The 20,290-nt window shown below is 44.7% G+C and overlaps 1 protein-coding gene across 1 annotated transcript; it reads left to right on the forward strand.

The window, feature by feature from the left end:
• Window positions 1–9: 9 nt before the first annotated feature.
• Window positions 10–17,506, forward strand: DESI1 (desumoylating isopeptidase 1). The gene is made up of 6 exons (XM_030040829.2): window positions 10–318; window positions 10,508–10,529; window positions 11,431–11,500; window positions 12,178–12,287; window positions 13,074–13,196; window positions 14,337–17,506. The coding sequence occupies exons 1-6, from the start codon at window positions 78–80 to the stop codon at window positions 14,428–14,430; spliced, it is 660 nt and encodes a 219-aa protein (XP_029896689.1). The 5' UTR covers window positions 10–77; the 3' UTR covers window positions 14,431–17,506.
• The last annotated feature ends 2,784 nt before the right edge of the window (window positions 17,507–20,290 follow it).

The raw sequence follows: 20,290 nt of genomic DNA on the forward strand, positions 1-20,290 counted from the left end.
CCCGCCCCAGGCCGGAACCGCCGCGCTGCATAACGGCGCAGTGACGGGGCTGCCCGGCCGGTCGCCGGCTGCCGCGCATGCGCAGAGGCGTTGCCGCCCCTTCCATTCCGTTCCGCCTGTCACCTCACAACCGTACGGCGGCGGGACCGGCACCGGGGCCGCCCTTTCCCCTTCCCCTCCGCCCGCCAGGGCTCCGGCTGCCGCCCGGCGGCCGTGCCCGCGCCCCCATGGAGGAGCCGCTGGCCCTGCACCCGGTGAAGCTCTATGTGTACGATCTGTCCAAGGGCATGGCCCGGCGCCTCAGCCCCCTCATGCTGGGTAAGAGCGCGGCGGGGACACCGACACCGGTACCGGCCCGTCCCACCCAGGGGCTCGTGTGCCCCCACCGACCGCCGCGGCCCGGCCACGCCGCGCCGGGAAAGGCGGCCGGAATCAGCCCCGGGGGTGGTCTTGTCCCCACCACCCCCGCCCCGGTATCGCTCTCCCGAGGGCGCGGGCAGCGCTCGGCAGCGGCGGGCAGGGGGCTGGAGCAGGAGTTGCGGGTGTGGGGGCCTGGCTCGGGGCCCGGTGCCTGGGAGCAGCGTGGGGCTTAGCTGCGGCATCCCTGCCGCCGTCCGGCGTCGTCGGTAAGGCCGCCTCAGGTGAAGACGGTCCTGCCTCCCTTCCCCCTGCTGCCCTTTGCCGCTTCGTTGGCGTTGTTTACTGAAGGCTAATTAAAACTGTTCCTTAGCCCCTGAAGCGAGGGAAGGCTCTGCCGCGATGCCTCGGCAGCGAGGCCGAAGTGGAAGAAAGCCTTCGGCTGTTGACAAGGTCACTGAGCTCGAGCGGCTCCCTGTTGTGGCGAGGCTGGCTTGGGCGAGGCATCGCAGGGCTCGCTGTGTGCAGCTAGCCACCTTCTCCTTCCAGAGAGGTCCTAAAAGTTTGTGGTATGTCTTACCAAGAATGTGTGCATTTCCAGCTGAACCTTGGACTGGGGAGGCGAAGGAAGCTTAGGTTTTGCTTGAAGTTTTGGAAGCATGAATTAGGAACGCGATGAGAGAGTGGTTTATACCTGTTACGCGTAGACTCTGGCCCGTGTCAGACCAGCAGCCTGTGTGAGATGAGAGGCTTCTCGGCAGGCTCAGTGTCTGAACAGATGGCTCTGTGTAATCTTGTTTTATAGTTTGTTGGCATTCGCTTCGCTCGTCTGTCCCATGAGGAGATTCTGTGCTTTCCTGCAAGCTTAAAATGAAAGTCCAAATAATTCTTAGCATGAGGTTTCATACACATCAACGGAAGGCTTGCAAAGTTGAGAAGAAAATACTATAGAGATCATATGTGATGCCCTCTGTTAGCCAGACAGCAACAGTGACTTTGGGAGACGTGTTTCCCGCACTGGATAACCTCAGAACTTTTTGTGTGGTCAGAGTTGCTTCTGTTGTAGCCCTCAGGGAAGTAACTTTTCACCTGTCAGTTCATAATAGCCATGTTTTATCTCGTGCTAAGAGTTATAAATCTTAAGATATGGGTTACATGTGTGCATGATTTACTTGTGTTTGAGGTGAGCAGATTTTAACCAGTCTTATTTCAAAGTGTTGGTCCAAGCAAAGACTTGTTCAGAAATAGGTTGTCACTATATGTATCTCCATGCCAATCTTCACACAGATCGAATGAAGGCTTTTTAGCTGTCGTCTTACCCACAAAGTCAATCTTGGGATCTTGTCACTTTCTGAATTTCCACGTAAAAACACTTAGTGCATTACTTCATTTTTGGTGCTTTTTATGCTATCCAAACAACAACTTAAAAACTTTGTGCTTGCAATACAGTTTGGTGCTAAATTTCTAGGAGTCTGAGTAATGAAAAAGAAAACTTAAAAATCTGAACGTGTCTCATGGTAGTGTGGGAAGTGTTGCTAGTACTGCCTGGTAACCAGCTGAGTTCAGACGTGTTCATGGAACAGGGCCAACTAGGCCTGCGTGGTCACAGTGACAACGCAAACTGCAGAGTATTTGGGGTTATGTGGATCCAGCGACTGGATTGTCTGTAAAACAAATCATTGTTTGTTCCTTTTTTCCTTCAAATTAAGTATCTTCTCTGTGTTTACACTCAGCTCTGTCATACCTCCAGATTATTTTAGAAACCTCCCCAAGAGCAAAGTGATGGAGAGAGTACTCCTCTTGCCTCACGTACACACCTTTTTTTTTCTTGAAGAACAACAAAAACTGTTGCTGCTTCTCTGTGCATCAACTTTCAGGTGGTCAATAGCTATTTTTCCATTTTTTTTGTCAGTGATGTTCACAAACTGTACATCACCAGGGAAAGTCATAGAAATTGAAGAGGAAAGGATTTTTTAGATGATTTAGTGCTAAACATTTGTCATCTCTACCTATGGTATTCTTTCCGTAGATGCCAAGTTTGATGGAAACAATGCTTTTGCTTTGAATGATCATTCTGTAACATCACTTATAGTGAAATACGTGTGTTTTAGAGAGAAGAAACAAATACGGTAATTGATTGTGCTAAAATCAATTCCTAGCATCCTCAAAAACAGAAGCTGAGATCCCCCTGCCAGAGGGAAATTAATCCCTTCTTACGGGGCTGACCACTGTGAGAGCATCACCACATGGTGTCTTCAGCTGTGCTAATAAGATCCAGAGGTATTACGGATTATGTCAGTACAGCATTCAAGGATCAGCTCTCACTACTAAGTGTTTTCCTAACTTTTTCAGTATCAGTTCTCTCCATTGTCATTGAATGATGAACCTGGAAGGCAGAGCTATACAGCACTGTTCATAGCAGGCTTTAGAGTGACTTAGTTGTGTCCCTTGGGCACTTCTTCACTTTTCTTGGCAAGTTTACTCTTTTTCTACCCAGCCTGCTTTTGTTGTTCTTGTTCTTCTGTGAGCTTCCTGTAGTTTTTCAGTGATATTTCTGTTCTAAAGTATACATGACCAAATACTGTAGTTCAATTGCCTTTGGTATCAGAAGCAGCATATTTAATTTTTGTGTGCTGTTGCTCTACATGCATCTTCTCTACAGGTACTGTTCCCCCTCTCTACCCCATTCTCAGTCTGTGAGACTACATTTGTCTGTCCAGCTACATGTTAACCTGAATCCAATGAGATTTCTGTTTCCAAGGCTGAAAACATAATCCAGCTGATTCTGTGGAGGGTAGAGAGGAAAACAGAATAGTTCAGCTTGCAGTGCTGATTTTGAAGTAGATGTCCAAAGGCAGAGAACTCTTTAAGGAAGATTCAAATCCTATTGCATCATGGGTTTAAAGAACAATGTCTTGCAGCTCTCAAAGTTCCCCTGTCCTGTAACTGAGGTTATTGCTCATGTGACTCACAGAATGGGCAGGAGCTTAGTTTACCACAGCAGCTTTGGCTCAGTGTAGTGTAAATTAACAGTGAGTTGACTGGGAGTATGTATCCATTGAAATTTTTAAGTGGTACATTGAGCTGTAGGGACTTAACAGCCCAGAAGGAATGGGCGCAAAAGGTAACTGCTAGAAGGAGGTACCTTCTGCTTTGTTCCTCTTTTCTAGACCCAGTCCATTACTCTGCCTCTCCTCCACCCATACTGAAGAGTTTTGAATTGCTCCAGTGTGAGATTCCATCAGCTTTGCTCCAGAGCATTTGCTAGGGATTTCATGAAAATCAAGTGCATTACCCTCCCCCAATCTAGCCTACTTCTTGGTCTTTCCAGGCACTTCAGGGAGAAGGGAACTGAAGCAGGCTCTTCCCTCTCCATTAGTTTTCTTGCTTCAGTTGAGCACCCTGGGTAGCACATAGGAGAAAGTGCTTGACTAATTAGGATAATTTTCAATTCAAAAAGGGCAGGAGTCTTAATGGGTTGGCCTAAGGAAATTACGACAGTATGCAAAGCAACACCCTGCTAGAAATATCCACGCTAGTTGACCAAATTGTATTGCTTCCAGTTCCACAGGAGACCAGTTCACTACTTTTGGGGGGTCTTTTAGGGTCTTCTGGGGCTTGCATGTCCATTCCAGAGCATAGATATGTGGTTAAAAATACTAAGCTTCCTATTACGTCTTTACTTCACAGCTGAGGAACAGCTGTTTTTCTTGTGCTGAGGGGTGGATGGCCTAAGCTCTGAATGGGGTAAACAAAGTACCTGTCTCCTTATATAATTACTTCATCTCTCAGAACTCTTCTGCCCTTCAGTCTAATAATTTGATGAATATACAAACACCACTTTCATTTGATATTTAAAATGCACAGGAATAAACTACATTGCGTGGCCCTCAAGATTAACAAATTAACTGTGCCAGTAAAATAGATTGGTGAACGTCTAATCTCCCTTCTGCTTGGCCTTCCAGATAAATCTAAGCATGGAAGTAATCCCATTTGATTGTATTCTAAAATTATAGGGGCGGGCTTGCTTCTTTCAAAATGCCCTTGTATTTTAACAATGACAGTCTCCTGAATCAGTTGTACAACAAACAAATCTAGCTACTTCATTCTCCGCATTCCTGTGACTAAGCTGAGGGTCCTGGAATTGTTTAATGCATTTGAATGTTGTATTTTTCTCATAGGTTTCTGGCTCATGTAAACACCATGAAAGTATTTGAGCTATGAATGTTACAAAGAAAAATAACAGCAAATAAAAAAAACTTGTTTACTTGCCAGATGATACTCTGCCTCATTCAAACAATTTGAATCTTTGAGATACTTAAACACAGGGATCAGTGCTGAACTGGCATCCCATCCTGAGTTCTAGTGAGTATTTTCAGGAAAGATCCATATAAGCACCTTAGCAATTGAAAAAAAAAAAAATAAATTTAAAGATCAGGTATGTGATCAGGTTTCCAAAGACTTAACAAGCTATCACCCTAAACTCTCACAGATATGACGCAGTAACTTTCATGTCCATGTTTGTGGTCTATGACAAACACAAGGTACCTTGACTTGCATTAGCTCATAATGGAAGCAGATCAAATTAAGCTGAATTGCTTCACATTTACTTCAGACTGAGCTTGCACACAGGCAGTCAGGGTGGGACAACTGATAGCTGGTAACCTGATCCTGGGCACTAATTGTTGTATGATTAAGTGCGTACATCTAAATTTGCGACACCCTTTCCTGCTCAACAGCCCTCTGTCCCTTGAAATATTTAAACTCTTTAGGCATCTTGTTGTTTCTCTGTTTTACCTGGATGAACATTAGATGCGCAAAAGAGTATCATCCCATCAGGATGTTCCTATTCCGCATTATATGAGTGTGCATCGTTTGGGTTAGCTTTGCTGTAGGTATTGAGTGAAGGGTAGTGCCTGCAATTTAAAGGCTTTTGCAGCTCAAATGGAAATTACTGGGGAATCAGACTTTTCTATATAGTTATAGACAGCCTCAGGTTCTGAGTAATGTGTTGGTTTTGGTGGCAGTACCAGCATATAGTTCTGCCCACGTTGCAGCATGCCATGGGAGTTTGGAGTGTTGTGGCAAGGAGTGGAAGAACATGAAACATGATGATGTCTGCCAGTATCCCAGATGGTATTTGCAATCCCTTCTTCTAGACCACTCGGTTGACTAAGGGATGTAAGCTCTATTGCACTGTAGGAGTATTTGGGGAGGCTCCCTGGCAAGCCTGACCTATTTTTTTAAGCTGGACAGTGTTGCCAGAAGCAGCTTTATTGGAAACTGTCACTGCAAGACCTGGATACAACTTGTGCCTTAGCACTGCTACAGCAATACCATACTCATGCTCTCACTTGGTCAGCTGGCTGTGGAAACAGGGCAGTGCTGATCCTTGCTTGATCGTACTGTTGGGGCTGGTATGTGTATCAAGTCTTCAGAGGCTGCAAGCAATGTATTTTGTGTATAGTGGACAATGTCCAGCAGAAGGCAAGACATACCTCCTTAGTGCAGGCTGCTCTGATTGCTTTACGTGAATTTGTCAGGAGTGACAGTGGTTGTGAGCTGTCACCTGTTCTGTGCAACGTCTCAAGAGAAAGGCAAGAAGAGTCATATAGGAGGATCACCAAGAGAGGCAAAACTTCAGGAGGAAGATGATGGTGTCCATGAAGGTCTGTACAGAACCTCTTACATGATGCAACAGACAAAAAACATTGAGATTCTTGCTGAGCAGCAGGAAAAGGAGCTGCCCAAGTTCCTCAGAAGCTGGTGGCCATTGACTTATTCCTCTGTCAGTCAGTTCAGAACTGAGGTGACAACAGCCAGCTGTGCAGCATGGGAAACTGCAGCAGCATACCAGAAGTTCTTGGTCTTGGATGTCTCTGGGTGATACGTATGTGGCCAATAATAAGTTTCTTAGGCGTGGGATTTCTCCATTGGTGGTGTCATTGGAGAGGCTTGCACTGCCTCTGACCAAGCATAGTCCACCAGTGGCAGAAAGGGATTTTATTTTGTCTACAGCAGGCTGGAGAGCTACCATGGATGCCTTATTGTTATCAGTGCTGCAGATCTGGCATGTGTTTTCCACAATGCCAGCCTGGTTAATGTCTTACAAGAGCTAAGCAAAACTAGCAGGTCAGCAGCTCCATTAAGATCATCAAACCAGTGCTTGGCACAAACTGACCTAGCTGAGCAGCCTCAGACAGACCTGCCTTGGGAAGATAGGCAGCTTTACTTGCCAAGAGCTGTTCTGTTATTGCCCTGGTAGCTGCTGCCTGTTGTTGGCTACAGATTTCGTGTGTAGCAGCCAGAGAGGAGCCCCCCAGGGTTGGACTGCAGTCTGGTACAAAGTCCATTTCCTGAATTCAGTTTGGGTTTTGTTCATACAATCAGAGAATTGCGATGGTGGAAAGGGACCTCTGGAGGTCCTGCTCAAGGTAAATCTGGCAAGAGCAGATTCTTCAGGGCCCTGGACAGCTGAGGTCTGAGTATCTCCATGGATGGAAATCCCACATGTTTTCTGGACCCCTGCCCCAGTGTTTGACCACCTTCATGGTAATTTTTTTTCTACTCTTACTGAGTTGGGAATTTCCCATTTTCCAGCTAGCACCTGTTGCCTTTCACTGTGCACCTCTGAGTAGAACAAGGCTCCCTTTCCTCCATCGCCATTAAGTTGTTGTAGACAGCAGTAAGGACTTTTGGCCTTCTCTTCTTGAGGCTGAACAGACCAGTTCTCTCAGCCACTTTTCAATACAGCAAATGTTCCAGCCCAGTATGTCAGTGTCTTTTGTACTGGCGGGATCCAAAAGTGGACATGGCACTCCAGATGTGGTCTCACAAATGTCAAATAGGGGGAAAGAGTCACCTCCCTTGAGCTGCTGGCTGCAGTCTTGCTAGAGCAGCCCAGTGTGTGGTAGCCTTGGTTGCAATGGTCTTTTCAAGTAGGTATTGTAATTGCATGAGCAGGTTCCTGGCAGCACCTGTAACATTGTCAGCATCTGCTGTAACTCTTTCACCTGCACACAGAATCTAGGTGCAAAGTGGCAACTTTGTGGAAAGCCTTTCATCATTGTTTGCTGGAAATGTGTGTGAAAGTAAATATTAAGATGTTCTTTTTCCATTTAGCATGCAAAAGGACAGGTACAATTCTAGTAAGTGCTGCCTTTGAAACAGTTTGTTTCTCAGCCCTGAAGGATAAAGTTCAAGTTTCTAGTGGAAAACAGTGACTTATTCTGAACAAATGTGTAATAATTTATTAACAGCTATGCAGAACGTTAACTATGCAAAGCCAAGCAGTAGAGCCTATTGTAGGCCAGCTGCTAAAGTTATGGCAGTGTGCTATACCCTACCTTGCGTGTTACTGGTGAGCCTGCAGTGTCACTGGTTTCTGGCAGCTCTAGAGCACAAGGTGAAAGCTCTGATGGGGAAGTTGTAGAACAAGGGCCATGAGGATCGAAGAGCACAACAGCGTGGGCCATGCAAAAGGGGCAGCAAATGCTTCTGAGATGTTGCAACACACTGCCCTGCTTCTGTCATCATTGCTGCTATCTTTTGGCCTTCATCCTACTCCATGCCTACGTTTCTGTGCACGGGTTGACAGTGAATATGCTTGCTGCCTGGCTGTGTTCCATGGCAGTGACAGATCAGTCCACCTACTTCAAAACTGTGTGTGCTCACTTCGACTGATGTCTCTATTGTCACAATCGCCTTTTCCCTGCCTCCATTCTTATATGACCCTGGTCTGAAGCACATATCTATCTCTGTGTCGAATTCCCTTCAGACTTGAGCAGAAAAAGTGTGGTAGTGACTTTTTATTCCTTACTTGGACACATAAACATCTTTTTCCCCAGAACTCTTGAATGATTAGCCTCATCAGTTTTGTTCTTCTGTTTTACCCAGTCCTGATGATGACAGAAAGTTGGTTTTGCCCAAGAGAAAGAACTCGTGAAGAACTACTGCTTCTTCGAAGTAGCATATTCACTCCTGGCACTCACAGACCAAAGCAGCTGTGACAGAGGAGTAGGAAAGGATGAATACCCTAAGAACCTCTGCCTACAGAAAGGGAAAGGCAATGGCAATGCCTCTGCCTCCCTATAGGCCATTGATGCTGTGGCACTGATCTAAGTAAGGACAATCAGAGAATGTCTTTCCACAGAACAAGTGGGACTGGGACAAGGTACCCCATCACTGCTGCTGTACCAGATACCTTAGAAGAAGCTGGACACCAACAGAAGAGTGACCGTTAAAGTTTCAGCAGAGCAGCCAGCATCCTGGAGGCTGAGGGATGAAACATTGCTTGGTCAAACTATCGTTTAGCTTTAGGCCCCTGATAAGCTACCTGGCACCCAGTGTGTAACATTCTGCCTCCTCTTTGGGAATCGTGGGTGAAGAGCAGGGGAATGCAACTGAGCCGAGCTTCGTTTTTACCAAACTTTTTTTTAATGAGTGGAATAATTTATTGTTAAGCATCTGATTCCAGCCTTTGAAAAGCAGTCGCAGTGCACTTTCAGCATCATAAGCTGTGGGAATACAAGCAGGGTGCCTGGTGGAATAGTTGCTAGGGAGAGGCAAGGCTGGCAGTGTGCTGAAGGATGCAGCCAAATCCTCAGTTAAGGTCAGTTAAGGCAGTGGTCCTCAAGATAGCTAAGAAAAGCCTGAATGTCATAAGCATTTGAATAAAACATTTAAAAAAAAAAAAAAAACACCACAGTTCTGAGGCTGCGTTTAAAGGAGGAGGATAATATCTAGACATAATGGCCCAGAACTCGGGAAGCAAGAACTGTGGCTAGCTTTGGGAGGCCTGAGGCTGGTGTGATACAGACAGATGGTGTCCAAACCAGAGCAAAGCCTGTTGGCCAAAAGTTGACCCATCAGTGCTTTCTGAACAAACTTTCACTAGAACAGTGCCTGTCCTGTTCAGGTGGCTTTTTTTATCATGACCACAGTGGGTTTTATCTAGCTCTGGGAAACCTGCAGATGACTTCAGCAGATCATCACATCACATTCTGGTATCTAAAAGTTGAACAATAACAATAAAACATCTTGAAAGAGGTGCTGCTTGGGTATAAAGGATAGTGGTGTGGGAAGTGGTCTGCTGGGGGAGAGCACTTACACATGGAGGCTGACTAAAAGGGTCAGGAGCCTGCTGCAAGCAAGCAGAAGCTAGGGAAGAGGAGCACTCAGTCTACTGCTTGGGTTCAGGAGAATACCAAATGTTGGTATGCACACAGTTTTTCTGTTCTAAATCCACTTTTCTGGGTCTTGTGGACCTTGTTTGGCAAAATAAAATTATAGCGCATCTGTCATAGCATGCTGTTGTTGCCTGCAAGTTTGCAAAGGGGCACGATGCCAGGGACCAAGCCTTTAGGTTATGATAGATAAAATAATTGAGCCTAGAGCAGTAACAGCTGGTGACCCTTTGAAGAGAGGTTTGATCTTGAGACCCTACCATGAACACGGAGAGGTTTAGGTTTCCCACTTCCAGGGAACTGGAAAAGCATTTCAGAAGGGACTTTTTCTCTAAGACGCAATGATATTATCAGTTTAGTGGTGCCTGAAGCAAGTCTTTGCTGCTGTGTTCCATAAAACACAATTTTATAACTTGTATAAATTTCAACCCTGCACTTCTCTGCCCCAACTCCCACTTAAACTGTTAATTTTTAAGGACAGGGAGAGGGAGGAAAAGGAGGAAACCATGGAATAGTTTATAGAGGCTATCACTACACATCATATGTTCAAGTCGGATCTCTCATCAGTTACTGAAAAAGAAAACTGAATACTCAGTGCTGGCTAACTGCCTGCAATTATGAAATCAGTGTAAAATTCAACTCTTCTGGTCCTGTCTGAAGACTCTAATTTTAGGAAAAGGTTTCTTTTCTTCATCTGTAGACAAAAGCCCAAGGAATGTAAGCACTGACAGGACAGGATAGCATTGCCACCTCTGCATGCAGGAGGAAAAAAGTACAGCAGTAGTGTGGATGAAGTAGTTCATTTGAAAGAAAGACATTCTGTTTCTTTAGAAGCAACTCTGGGATGAAATCTGTGGTATTACTGTCATGGTGAAATAATAAGCATGGTTCCTAAATGATTGACAGAAAATAGGCTGGAATCTGGAAAATACGTTGCTAATAACTGTTCTTTTCTCTGCATACAGGGAAACAGCTGGATGGCATCTGGTAAGTGACTAGATTTAAATTATATAATGTGTGTTAAACACTGTGTGGTGTAGGAGGTATTTTCAATATGAGATTATATATGCTTCAGATCTTAAGAACATTTTGATGCTGAAGAAAGACCAAGGCACTTTTTGTTCCTGAATACAGATTGACAGTAAGATGATGTAGAGTCAGGTGCTGGTTAAACTTCTCCATTCAAAGCTCAGTGGACCCCATGAAAGAAGTGTTGGTAGTAGTTGCATTTTAGTGCACTTGTACACTTTTTCAAGGGTAGGATGTTGTCCTTGTCCCAAGCACTTTGTCTTCTAATTGCAGGCATGACTAAACATGAGAGTAAAACAGTAGGTAGGAAGAAGGTATTACAGAATCAGGCCTTCTGGCACATAAGAGTAGTGGCTACATTTGGTTGCAAAACACCCATCAATTTGCTATAATTCATATCAAGGCCTTTTTTTAAAAAAAGGCAAAAAACCCCCAAACCCTTGTCCATCCATTTTCCTCTCTATTGATCCATCTCCAGTGATTGTCTGGCCTTCTCAGTCAGCAGGGTCCAGAGTGTCTCTCTATCTCTGTGACTTCACCCTCAACCCTTTAGTTGAAAGAGGCTGCCGGAGATCTCATGCTGGTGCAAAAGTCCCTCTCTTCCTATGTTCCTTCATGCTTGGGCACCTAGCTAAGCCTGTTCTTTCCCAACTGCTTACAGAGTTACAGTAGGCTTGATAATCATTGCTTCCATATCCATTCATGTCCCAGCAGATCCTGTTCCTACTCACAGAAACACATTGACCTTTTCTTTCAGTTATTCACTTCATTATGTCCTTGAGCACATAAATTTACCAGTGACTTATGTGCTAGGTTAAATATTTCCTTTGTTTCACCTGGCTTTTGTTCTCTGTGGCAGGCATACCTCCATAATAGTCCATAAGGATGAGTTCTTCTATGGCAGTGGAGGAATCTCCAGCTGTGCACCTGTAAGTTAAACTTATTTTTCTGGTAAGATAATTTTGTGATAGGGTTACCTGATCAGAATTGCTTGTGTCACTGTCCTTTAGGAAAGCAGCAAGAGGCTTCTGAATTCAGCCAGATGTGACTGCTTGCCATGGTTGCCCAGGGCATCTGAGGAAAAGGGAGCATAGGCAGTAGGTTTAAGCCCAACTAAGTACAGGTTGGGGGTTGCTTCTGCTGGTAGAGTCTATCTATCCAAGACATCTTCTGCAGCTGCATTGCCAGAGTGACACCTTGTCTAATTCTGTATTGATAGGTTTTATATGCAGACTTGGCAACTTAAGGCATCCTTTTTAAGATTTAAAAAAAAAAAAAAAAAAAAAAAAATCACGGTGCTTTGTCAGACCTCTCTGTTCTTGGGAGAGGCAAAACTGATGGGCCATTCTTCTAAAGTAGAATTTTGCCATAACTTGGAGCTTTCAGCACAAAGAGCCAAGTATGCAAGCTGAAATGTAAGTTGCATGTTACTTCTCATTCTCTGAGTGCAGAACAGGGGAGGCCAGTAGGGCTTTTTCCTTGACAAACATACCAAAAGTTCCTCCTTTTGTGCCTGGACAAGTCACAATAGCTATATTCAGTAGAGTCCTCCAAAAGCATTCAGTCTGTCCATTTAACATTGTCTTCTGGCTGTTAATTTTTACAGGGAGGGACACTTCTTGGCCCCCCAGACTCAGTTGTTGACCTGGGGAACACTGAAGTCACAGAAGAAATTTTTCTGGAATATCTTTCCTCATTGGGGGAATCTATGTTCCGGTAAGTAGCAACTTGTACTATAAAATCTGTATAACAAAAAAAGCCTTTAAGGGGAGGGGTGCAGAATGGACGAAGGTATTATGAAACCAATCCTGCCCACATTACTGTATTATTCGGTACTGTCCAAATATAAGACTGGAACTGATGCACCAATACACAAGGAGGTACCAGCTAGGCAACCGTCTGTGTCAGCCTTGAGCTAGGCTGGGAAAGCATTTTGCCAGGAAGTCTTTCACACTGGTTTTTGTAAGATGGAGTAATGCTTGAAATGCCTTTGAGAGAATCACCAGGGAAAATGAAGGCACTATATGAAATATTTCAGTAAATAGTGCTTTGCCCCATGAGTCATAGGTGAAGTGTTTTAGTAAAGCTGCCAATTTTCAGATGAGTAAAAGCAAGGCCTTGACTGTTAAAGAGTCTAGTCTACTTCTCACAAGAATAGGAAACAGCAGCATTTAGCGTTCTGGCTATATTTTGATGTCAATAATTCCTGTGATTTCTTGTTATTCCTTCTGTGGTTTTAATTGAAGAAACCTGACCTCACTTATCCTCCAAAAAAACATTGTATAAAGTCAGTGATGCAGAGCGATGTCATTTTCCACGCTGATTCAATTGAATTTGAAGGTGAATTGATGTCTGTATTTACCTATTTGCCTTAGAATTCTTTGTGGGGAAAAAAGTGTTAATGTAAGGAGATGTTCCTCACAAGGGGTCTAAGTTTTTCTGCTTGTTAGATTTATTGCTGAGACTGTCTTTTTATGTTTCAATTCCTTTCCTGTGGCACAGAGGAGAGTCTTATAACCTCTTTGAACATAACTGCAACACCTTCAGTAATGAAGTGGCACAGTTCCTGACAGGAAGAAAAATCCCTTCCTACATCACTGACCTTCCAGCTGAAGTTCTTGCCACGTGAGTATGCATGCCGCTTCTCTCTGTAGGATATTGCTTCCTGCTAATGCTTAAACACTTGACGGAGCCAGCTGTACCAGTTTCTGCTAGGTCTCTCTGAGAACCAGCATAAGATTAAGGGGAGGATGCTATTTGCTTTACTTCAACACTTACAACACTACAAGTGTTGACTGGCACTGACGTTACTAAGAAAACAGAAGGTTGTTCTTCTACATTTAAGTTATTTTGTGATGGTCTCTTGCATGTGACCAGAAAAGCATAGAAAGTTTCAGAAAATGGTGCAAGTTTTTCTGCCTTAGGAAACCAGGATCTGTTAAAGGTCACTTCTCTTACTCTAAGCACCATAATTGCAGTGGAGGTGGCAGCTTTGCTTGTGAAGAGGCAGGGGAGATGTAATTTTAAAATTAATGCCTCAGTTTTAAAGCTAGGACTGGATGGAAAAAGAGGAAATGAAGAATTCCTGCCTGGTAGTTTAGCTCAACATTTTTTTTTTTTTTAAACTCTCAGCTAGTGAGAATCCCAGTGGGATGATTTGAGCTCCATCATTTAGGTCTTATTTCTCCTAACAATGGTATACCACATTATTTGGGAGACACATGTCTTCTACCCTGGGCTCTTATCGCTTCAGATCTCTCAAAATCAGATAAAGTCTATAACAGAGTGAGTCAAAGTGAAAGATAAACCAGGTGCTACAGATTGCAGCAGAAATTATTCTGTGAGTGGTGAACCATTGTCTTATCAGGGAGCGAGAGGCTATTCTTCTAGCAGTCTTTAATATTGATGTGGTACTTAATGGAGCACTGCAGTTGCATAACAGGGATTTCGTTTGCACACTTAAGTAGAATGAATTACTAAAAGCCAGTTTCAGACACAGTATTACCACATTAGCAGTCTGGGCGTGTTAGGACTCAGAACTAGCTTGTATGAAATCATGTTTAAGATTCTTAGTTATTGAACAGTAAACTCTCTTTAATAGGTTAAATTACTTTGCTTTAGTTTGTAGTGGAAGTCTGTTCTTCAAATTTGGTTCTACAATGTTGGTTTGATTCCACTCTAGGAAGTGAGGGCACTTCAGTAGTAAATGGGAAAAGTTGTTCATCGAGTAAGTTGTTTGAGATGTTTATTTCTTTCCCTTCTCAGACCTTTTGGACAAGCTTTAAGGCCCCTCCTGGACTCCGTCCAGATCCAGCCACCCGGAGGAAATACCTTCAGCAGACATAACGGACAGAGCTAACAGGAGTGACCCAGTGTGCCCAGCCTCACCAGGCCTCTTCCTTTTTAAACGTGAATCTACCAGATTTCTATTTTATAACTTCCCATCAGAATTAACTCTACAGAAGTTACAAGACAAGTTTTAAAATTTCCTAGGGAGAGGATTTATCAGGGTGCATGTAAGACAATGCTACCAAAAAGATTGCCATAATTTCTAATAGTATTATACTAATTTATAAAGGCTGTCTTGTCCAAGTAGGCTGACACTTTCTAAGTAACTCCCGTGCTGGTAAGTGGGAATTCATTCCATAAGCATTCAAGGGCCCATTACACAATTTGGAGTAAACAAGGGGATGTCCTAGCCATCCCTTGCAGGCTTGCATCTCTTTCTCCTGTCACTGTCTATATTATGGCGGTATTTGCTGAAGTCTGTAGCAAAAAGACAAAGGAAGTATTGGTAGCCTAGGAAGTGAAGGTGTCCCAGGATTAGTCTTCGGCGTATTTCATTGACATAATGTTATTTGCTCAGGGGAAAAGCTGAACTCATCTGATTAGCATATTTGCAGTGGCACGGCTGTGTGGGAAAGGTGATCAAGCTGAACTGCGTGTCAGTGTCACACTCCAAAGTTGAAACTTTCAATGGGACTAGCTGTGTGTGGGAGGGAGGCTGGAACCGAAGGTTACAAAGAGCCTCATAATGCTAGATCTAGGAGTTACGGGAAACAACCAGCTGAAAGAACAGAATCTCATGAGTAGAAGTGGTAGAAACAAATTTCACGTGAAAGTAAAATGAAGTAAAATGTTCCTTTTCTCACATGTAAGCTTATCCACAGATAGACAGATCCTTGATAACTATTTATTTACCTTTGCATAAGAGCTGGCTTTTTGGTTTACCAAGCCAGAGTTACAGTACAGCAAGGCAGGAATAGCATGGCAACTGCACGATAATACAAGGTGGACCAATTCTGCCTTCAGTATCTAGTTGCAGACACAGTAGGAGTTCCAACTTTCTTTGATATTGCTGTCTTTTCCAAAGCAGTCAAGCACATCACAGAGGGCTCTGCCTAAGTATAAGAGAAATAGGTGGCAGGTCTCCCCAAATGTAAAGAAAATGAGGAAGAGTAAAATTAAGCTTTTCTATGGAACAATGGAGTTTATTGGGATACATGCAGAAGCAGTCCTGTCCTTAGATTGACATTAGATTGTATCAATACTGCATCTTCTCGTTTAAGATTCTTATAGCTTTGCAGTGGAAGAAGATCAGGGGAATGAAAGAATAGGCATGCTGATTTCTTTCCATGCATGTAAATACACTATTTTCCTGAAAATTTCTGTAGCAGTTACATTTAGAAAGGAACATAAAGACATCGGACAAACCCCAGAATATTTCTGATGCTCCATAAATGGGGATTGCATGTCCCAGATGCTGCTGAAAAAGCATCTATGCAAATGTATAGCCCTTTGTCCAGTGCTTTGGTGTGAAGAGTATTGCTGCAAGTTCAGTCCTGCATCTCAAACTTCCTGCACTGGAAACTTCCGGCATACCTAAAGGAGATGTCTTTCCCCTGCTGGGCTCTTTCTCCCAGAATAATACAGTTTGATAAGTTTCTCACGCTTTTACTCAGTGTGGACTGTAATGGTTCATATTTTTGAGGGGTTGCAATGGAGGAAAACTGCAGTTCAGTCACCCTGTCAAATACTCTGTTGCCCTCCACCTTGTGGAGTCACTACACAGGTGGAAATAGGGTACTGTCAGTCCATTTTGCAGTTTTGTGTGTACCTGCTCTCAATGCACAGCAGTGGCCCTTGCAGCCTAGATTTTTTTTTTTTTTTTTTTTTTTTTTCATTCTCTGCTTGCACCATCAACTTCTCCTTAAGCATTTCATTTGATGGGCTGGACTTGGAGACAGCTGTAGCAGTTAGTACAGATCGGTTTATTACAAAAGCTTTCAATCTTTCCCCATCAAAATGTCCTGTTTGCAGAAAGCATTCTGTAATAAGTCATTTATGAATGCCTTTTGGTGCTTCTGGAGGAAGGATTGGTAAGTGTTTGTTTTCTGCTAAGCCGTAGCTTAGTTTTCCTGTTCTGTATGTATATCCTCTGCAGTCTTTTCTCATACCAGTTCTGTGAAGAGTAACCAGCCTCTAATCTTAACACACACACACAAGACTGTCTGACAAAATGCTGTAGCATGTTAGAGATCTTGGAGCTTCCTCAGTTGAACAGGTATACTTGAGCTGATAAAGTGCAGCCCAACATCTAGGTATGCTGGTTTGGTACCTGCAACCAGCACAGCTGTGGTTGCTTGTCTTTCAGCAAACTATCACTTCAGGCACAGCTGCCTGCGGTGGAAGCACTGGTGCCACAGTTTCTGCCCCACACTCTTGCACAATGAGGATATCCCCTGTATGTCCACCACTTTAGAGGTCCTGAGCCTGGTTTCTGCTTGGCTGCCTACTTCAGGACTTTTTACATCCTCTTGGGAGGCAGGAAAGAAAAGGAAGATGTTCACCCTGTGCATTTTGCAGTCTGCCTTTTCCCCTCCTGAGCAGCCTCTTTGCAGAGATAATGCTGCTACTTTAAGGTCACTGGGTAAAATTTCACTCGGCCATATACTGTTTGCAATAGCCAAGGAGCTCTGAGAGGGTCTCCTGGGCTTGGGACCTACTCTGTGTCTCGTGGCAAAAGAACTGTAGGAGGGACTCCTGTTTACCTGGTCTTACTGGGTAATGAGACCTCTGTACCCTGTGGGCCTCTTAGGAAACCCACTTTCTCCAAAGATGGTTATGTGTAAATTGCAGGACTGTGCCCCCAACATTCCACCCAGCCATACCTACCCATAGGAATATAAACTAGACTGAGAAGTGTATGTAAGTGTATATAGATGACGAACTTCAGCCAGCTGATTGACAAAGGGGCAGGGAGACTGAACTCCTGAAAAGGAACAGAACCCTTTTGCCCACACTTACTATTCTGTCTTGTATTGCTGGCGTTCCCCCGTGCCATTTAAAAAATGTTAATAACGTCTTTAGACAGAAAGTGATGTTTTGATTTTATTTGTGTTTTTTTTCTATTACAATAAAAAGAAATACAGCAAGTTTTCCGGTTCGAATGTGTGTGTCCACACAGCTGCCCAGCGAATGCAGCTGACCAGAAGTTGTCATCTTCACTCAGATCCCAGCTGGAAAGTGCAAGATGAGAAACTGTCTGAGCAGTTTGTGTCAGGTGCTGCTACTGGAAGTAGCAGTGACTACTGCCCTTTGCTAGAACTGGTCACAGGCAATGTTCTTATTTAAGTTTGGGAAAATTTTCCTTCTGTAAGCACCGTGGTATCTTACCAAGACCACACTCCTGGGGCTTGACACGGCTTGGATGATGTGAATGAAGGCTGGACAGTAGGCGTTCTGTCAGCATGGGGTTTGTGCAGCCCTTGCTCATCTCAGCGTGCAAGAATGAATTGTCTAATGCCTGCTGTTGAAGAATAGGCCCAATAGAGCTTAAACACAGGAAAAGGCTCTAAGCTTTTCCTGATTGTCTTGATGCTACTACTTTCAAAAGGAAAAAAGCAGCTTTAAGAAGTAGACTTCATGCCTGGGTTCCTCTGGAGCTGCAGAGGGGATAGTGGTGAGGATTATGTAGCACTACCCGTCATGCTTCTGCTGGTGGGCTGGTAAGGAGCAGGGGAAATACCTGGCTCTGGGGAAGAAATGAATTCTGCTTGGTTCAGCCTTTTGAATGCTTATAGATGGCATCCAAATGATAAACCACACAGTTTGCTGTTTGTGTAACAGTCTGTATCAGTGTAATACAGAAGAGGTCTTGTAACTGAAGGGGGCTTTAACAGAAGATTCATGATTGCGGTTATTTTGGGCTGTGTTACTCAGGTGTGGTGCTGGTTTGCTATTGTCATGGCTTAACCCCAGCGGGCAGCTAAGCCCCACACAGCCGCTTGCTCACTCCCCTGCCCCAGTGGGATGGGGGAGAGAATCGGAAGGGTAAAAGTGAGAAAACTCATGGGTTGAGATAAAGACGGTTTAATAGGTAAAGCAAAAGCTGCGCACACAAGCAAAGCAAAACAGGGAATTCATTCCCCACTTCCCACTGGCAGGCAGGTGTTCAGCCATCTCCAGGAAAGCAGGGCTCCATCACATATAACAGTGACTTGGGAAGACAAATGTCATCACTCCAAACGTCCCCCCCTTCCTCCTTCTTCCCCCAGTTTTGTATGCTGAGCATGACATCATACAGTCTGGAATATCCCTTGGGTCAGCTGTGTACCCTCCCAACTTTTTTTGTACCCCCAGCCTACTTGCTGGTGGGGTGGTGTGAGGAGCAGAAAAGGCCTTGACTCTGTGTAAGCACTGCTCAGCAATAACTAACACATCCCTGTGTTATCAACACGGTTTTCAGCACAAATGGAAAATGTAGCCCCATACCAGCTACTGTGAAGAAAATCAACTCTATCCCAGCCAAAATCAGCACAGCTATCAAATACCAGTACTCGCCCCACATAATAATACCTGGGAACACATAGAAAAGGAAAACCTTGACCTTAATGGCAGCCCTAGACAGAGTGTAAGCCAGCACTCACAGCGCTTGAAACTTCAAACAAAATACTTGCCCTTGCTGCTAGTAACAGATTTTATTCATGTTGACATCTGCTGCCTATCTGAGCAGCAATCAAGGGAACACATCAAGAGCGGTTATATGTATTAAATAACCGAAACAACCGCAGCAGCCCTGTTCTCAGAGCTAACCCAGATGAAGGAGTAAGCACAGCTGTCTGCAGCTGTGCACTTCACCAAAATGCAGACTAGACTCATTCTGGGGAAACCAAGTCCTCACCAGCCGATACCCAATGGCCATCAGGGCACTGGGAGAGGTGTTTTGACTTGAGCAGAGTTTCTAAAGCAGTGTGACAAATAAGCTGGAGAAAGCACCGCAGGTAGCTCAAGTTTTGGAAAGCCCTCCTGGCAGCATAAACCCGATGGCACTGTAGGAGTGCAAAAATGTTAACGCTGACCCGTATCTTAGCAGCCTTCCCAATTCTGGGAAGTGCCCCGAGGTGGCACTGCTGCCTTGCAGCACAGGGATGCACCTGAGCCGGGGAGAGCAGCTCCTGCTTTTGGGATGTCCAAGAGTAATGTCAATGCAAGAGGCAAGGAGGGTCTGATCTGGAGGAGAAGGCTGCAGGTGGGAGCAGCCAGGAGACTGGACTATAGGGCAGCCTGGGCTACGACAAGAAGCGAGTGCTGCTGCAGCGCCCGGGCTGGAACAAGAGCGAGCTGGCAGGTTTTCCTAACACCATGCCTCTGCCACCCAGGCATGGGAAGTCTTGTCCTCGTACCATGTCGTGGCTTATGAAAACTAAAGGCTTGCGTTCCTGAACCTCTGGGAGCTGAGCGTGTGTCTGACCCCACGGCTGTCTTGTGAGAGTCCTGGGCGTTGGCTCACAGCTCTGCGCACGGGAGAGCAGCTCTTTGGCTTCTGGTAGCCAAGCATCCTGAATCCACGAAGGCATCTCTACTCGCTCTTCAGCACGCTGTGGTAGACACACTTCGAAGTACTCATATTCTGGAGTAAGCGTCCACACATTAACTGGTGAGGGATATACGTAATTACACCTTGACAAGCCCTGTAAATGAGCATAAACCTAAACTGAACTAAACATTCAGCACCCAATTGCATACTAAGCAGCTGGGTACTGAGAAACCGTTCTGGGAGCTTCAGTGCACCTGAGAAAAGAGTCCAGCTTTCAGAGGTGGGAGCTTATAACCAGGGGCTGATCTGGAAGGCCCCAGAGGCTGTGATTTTGCAGCAACACCAATGCCAGGGCAAATACCACTTGTAATACCCATCCAAGACTGCCTGACTCACTATG

This window comes from Aquila chrysaetos, chromosome 17, assembly GCF_900496995.4.
Source record: "Aquila chrysaetos chrysaetos chromosome 17, bAquChr1.4, whole genome shotgun sequence".
In the NCBI taxonomy this organism is placed as follows: Eukaryota; Metazoa; Chordata; class Aves; order Accipitriformes; family Accipitridae; genus Aquila; species Aquila chrysaetos.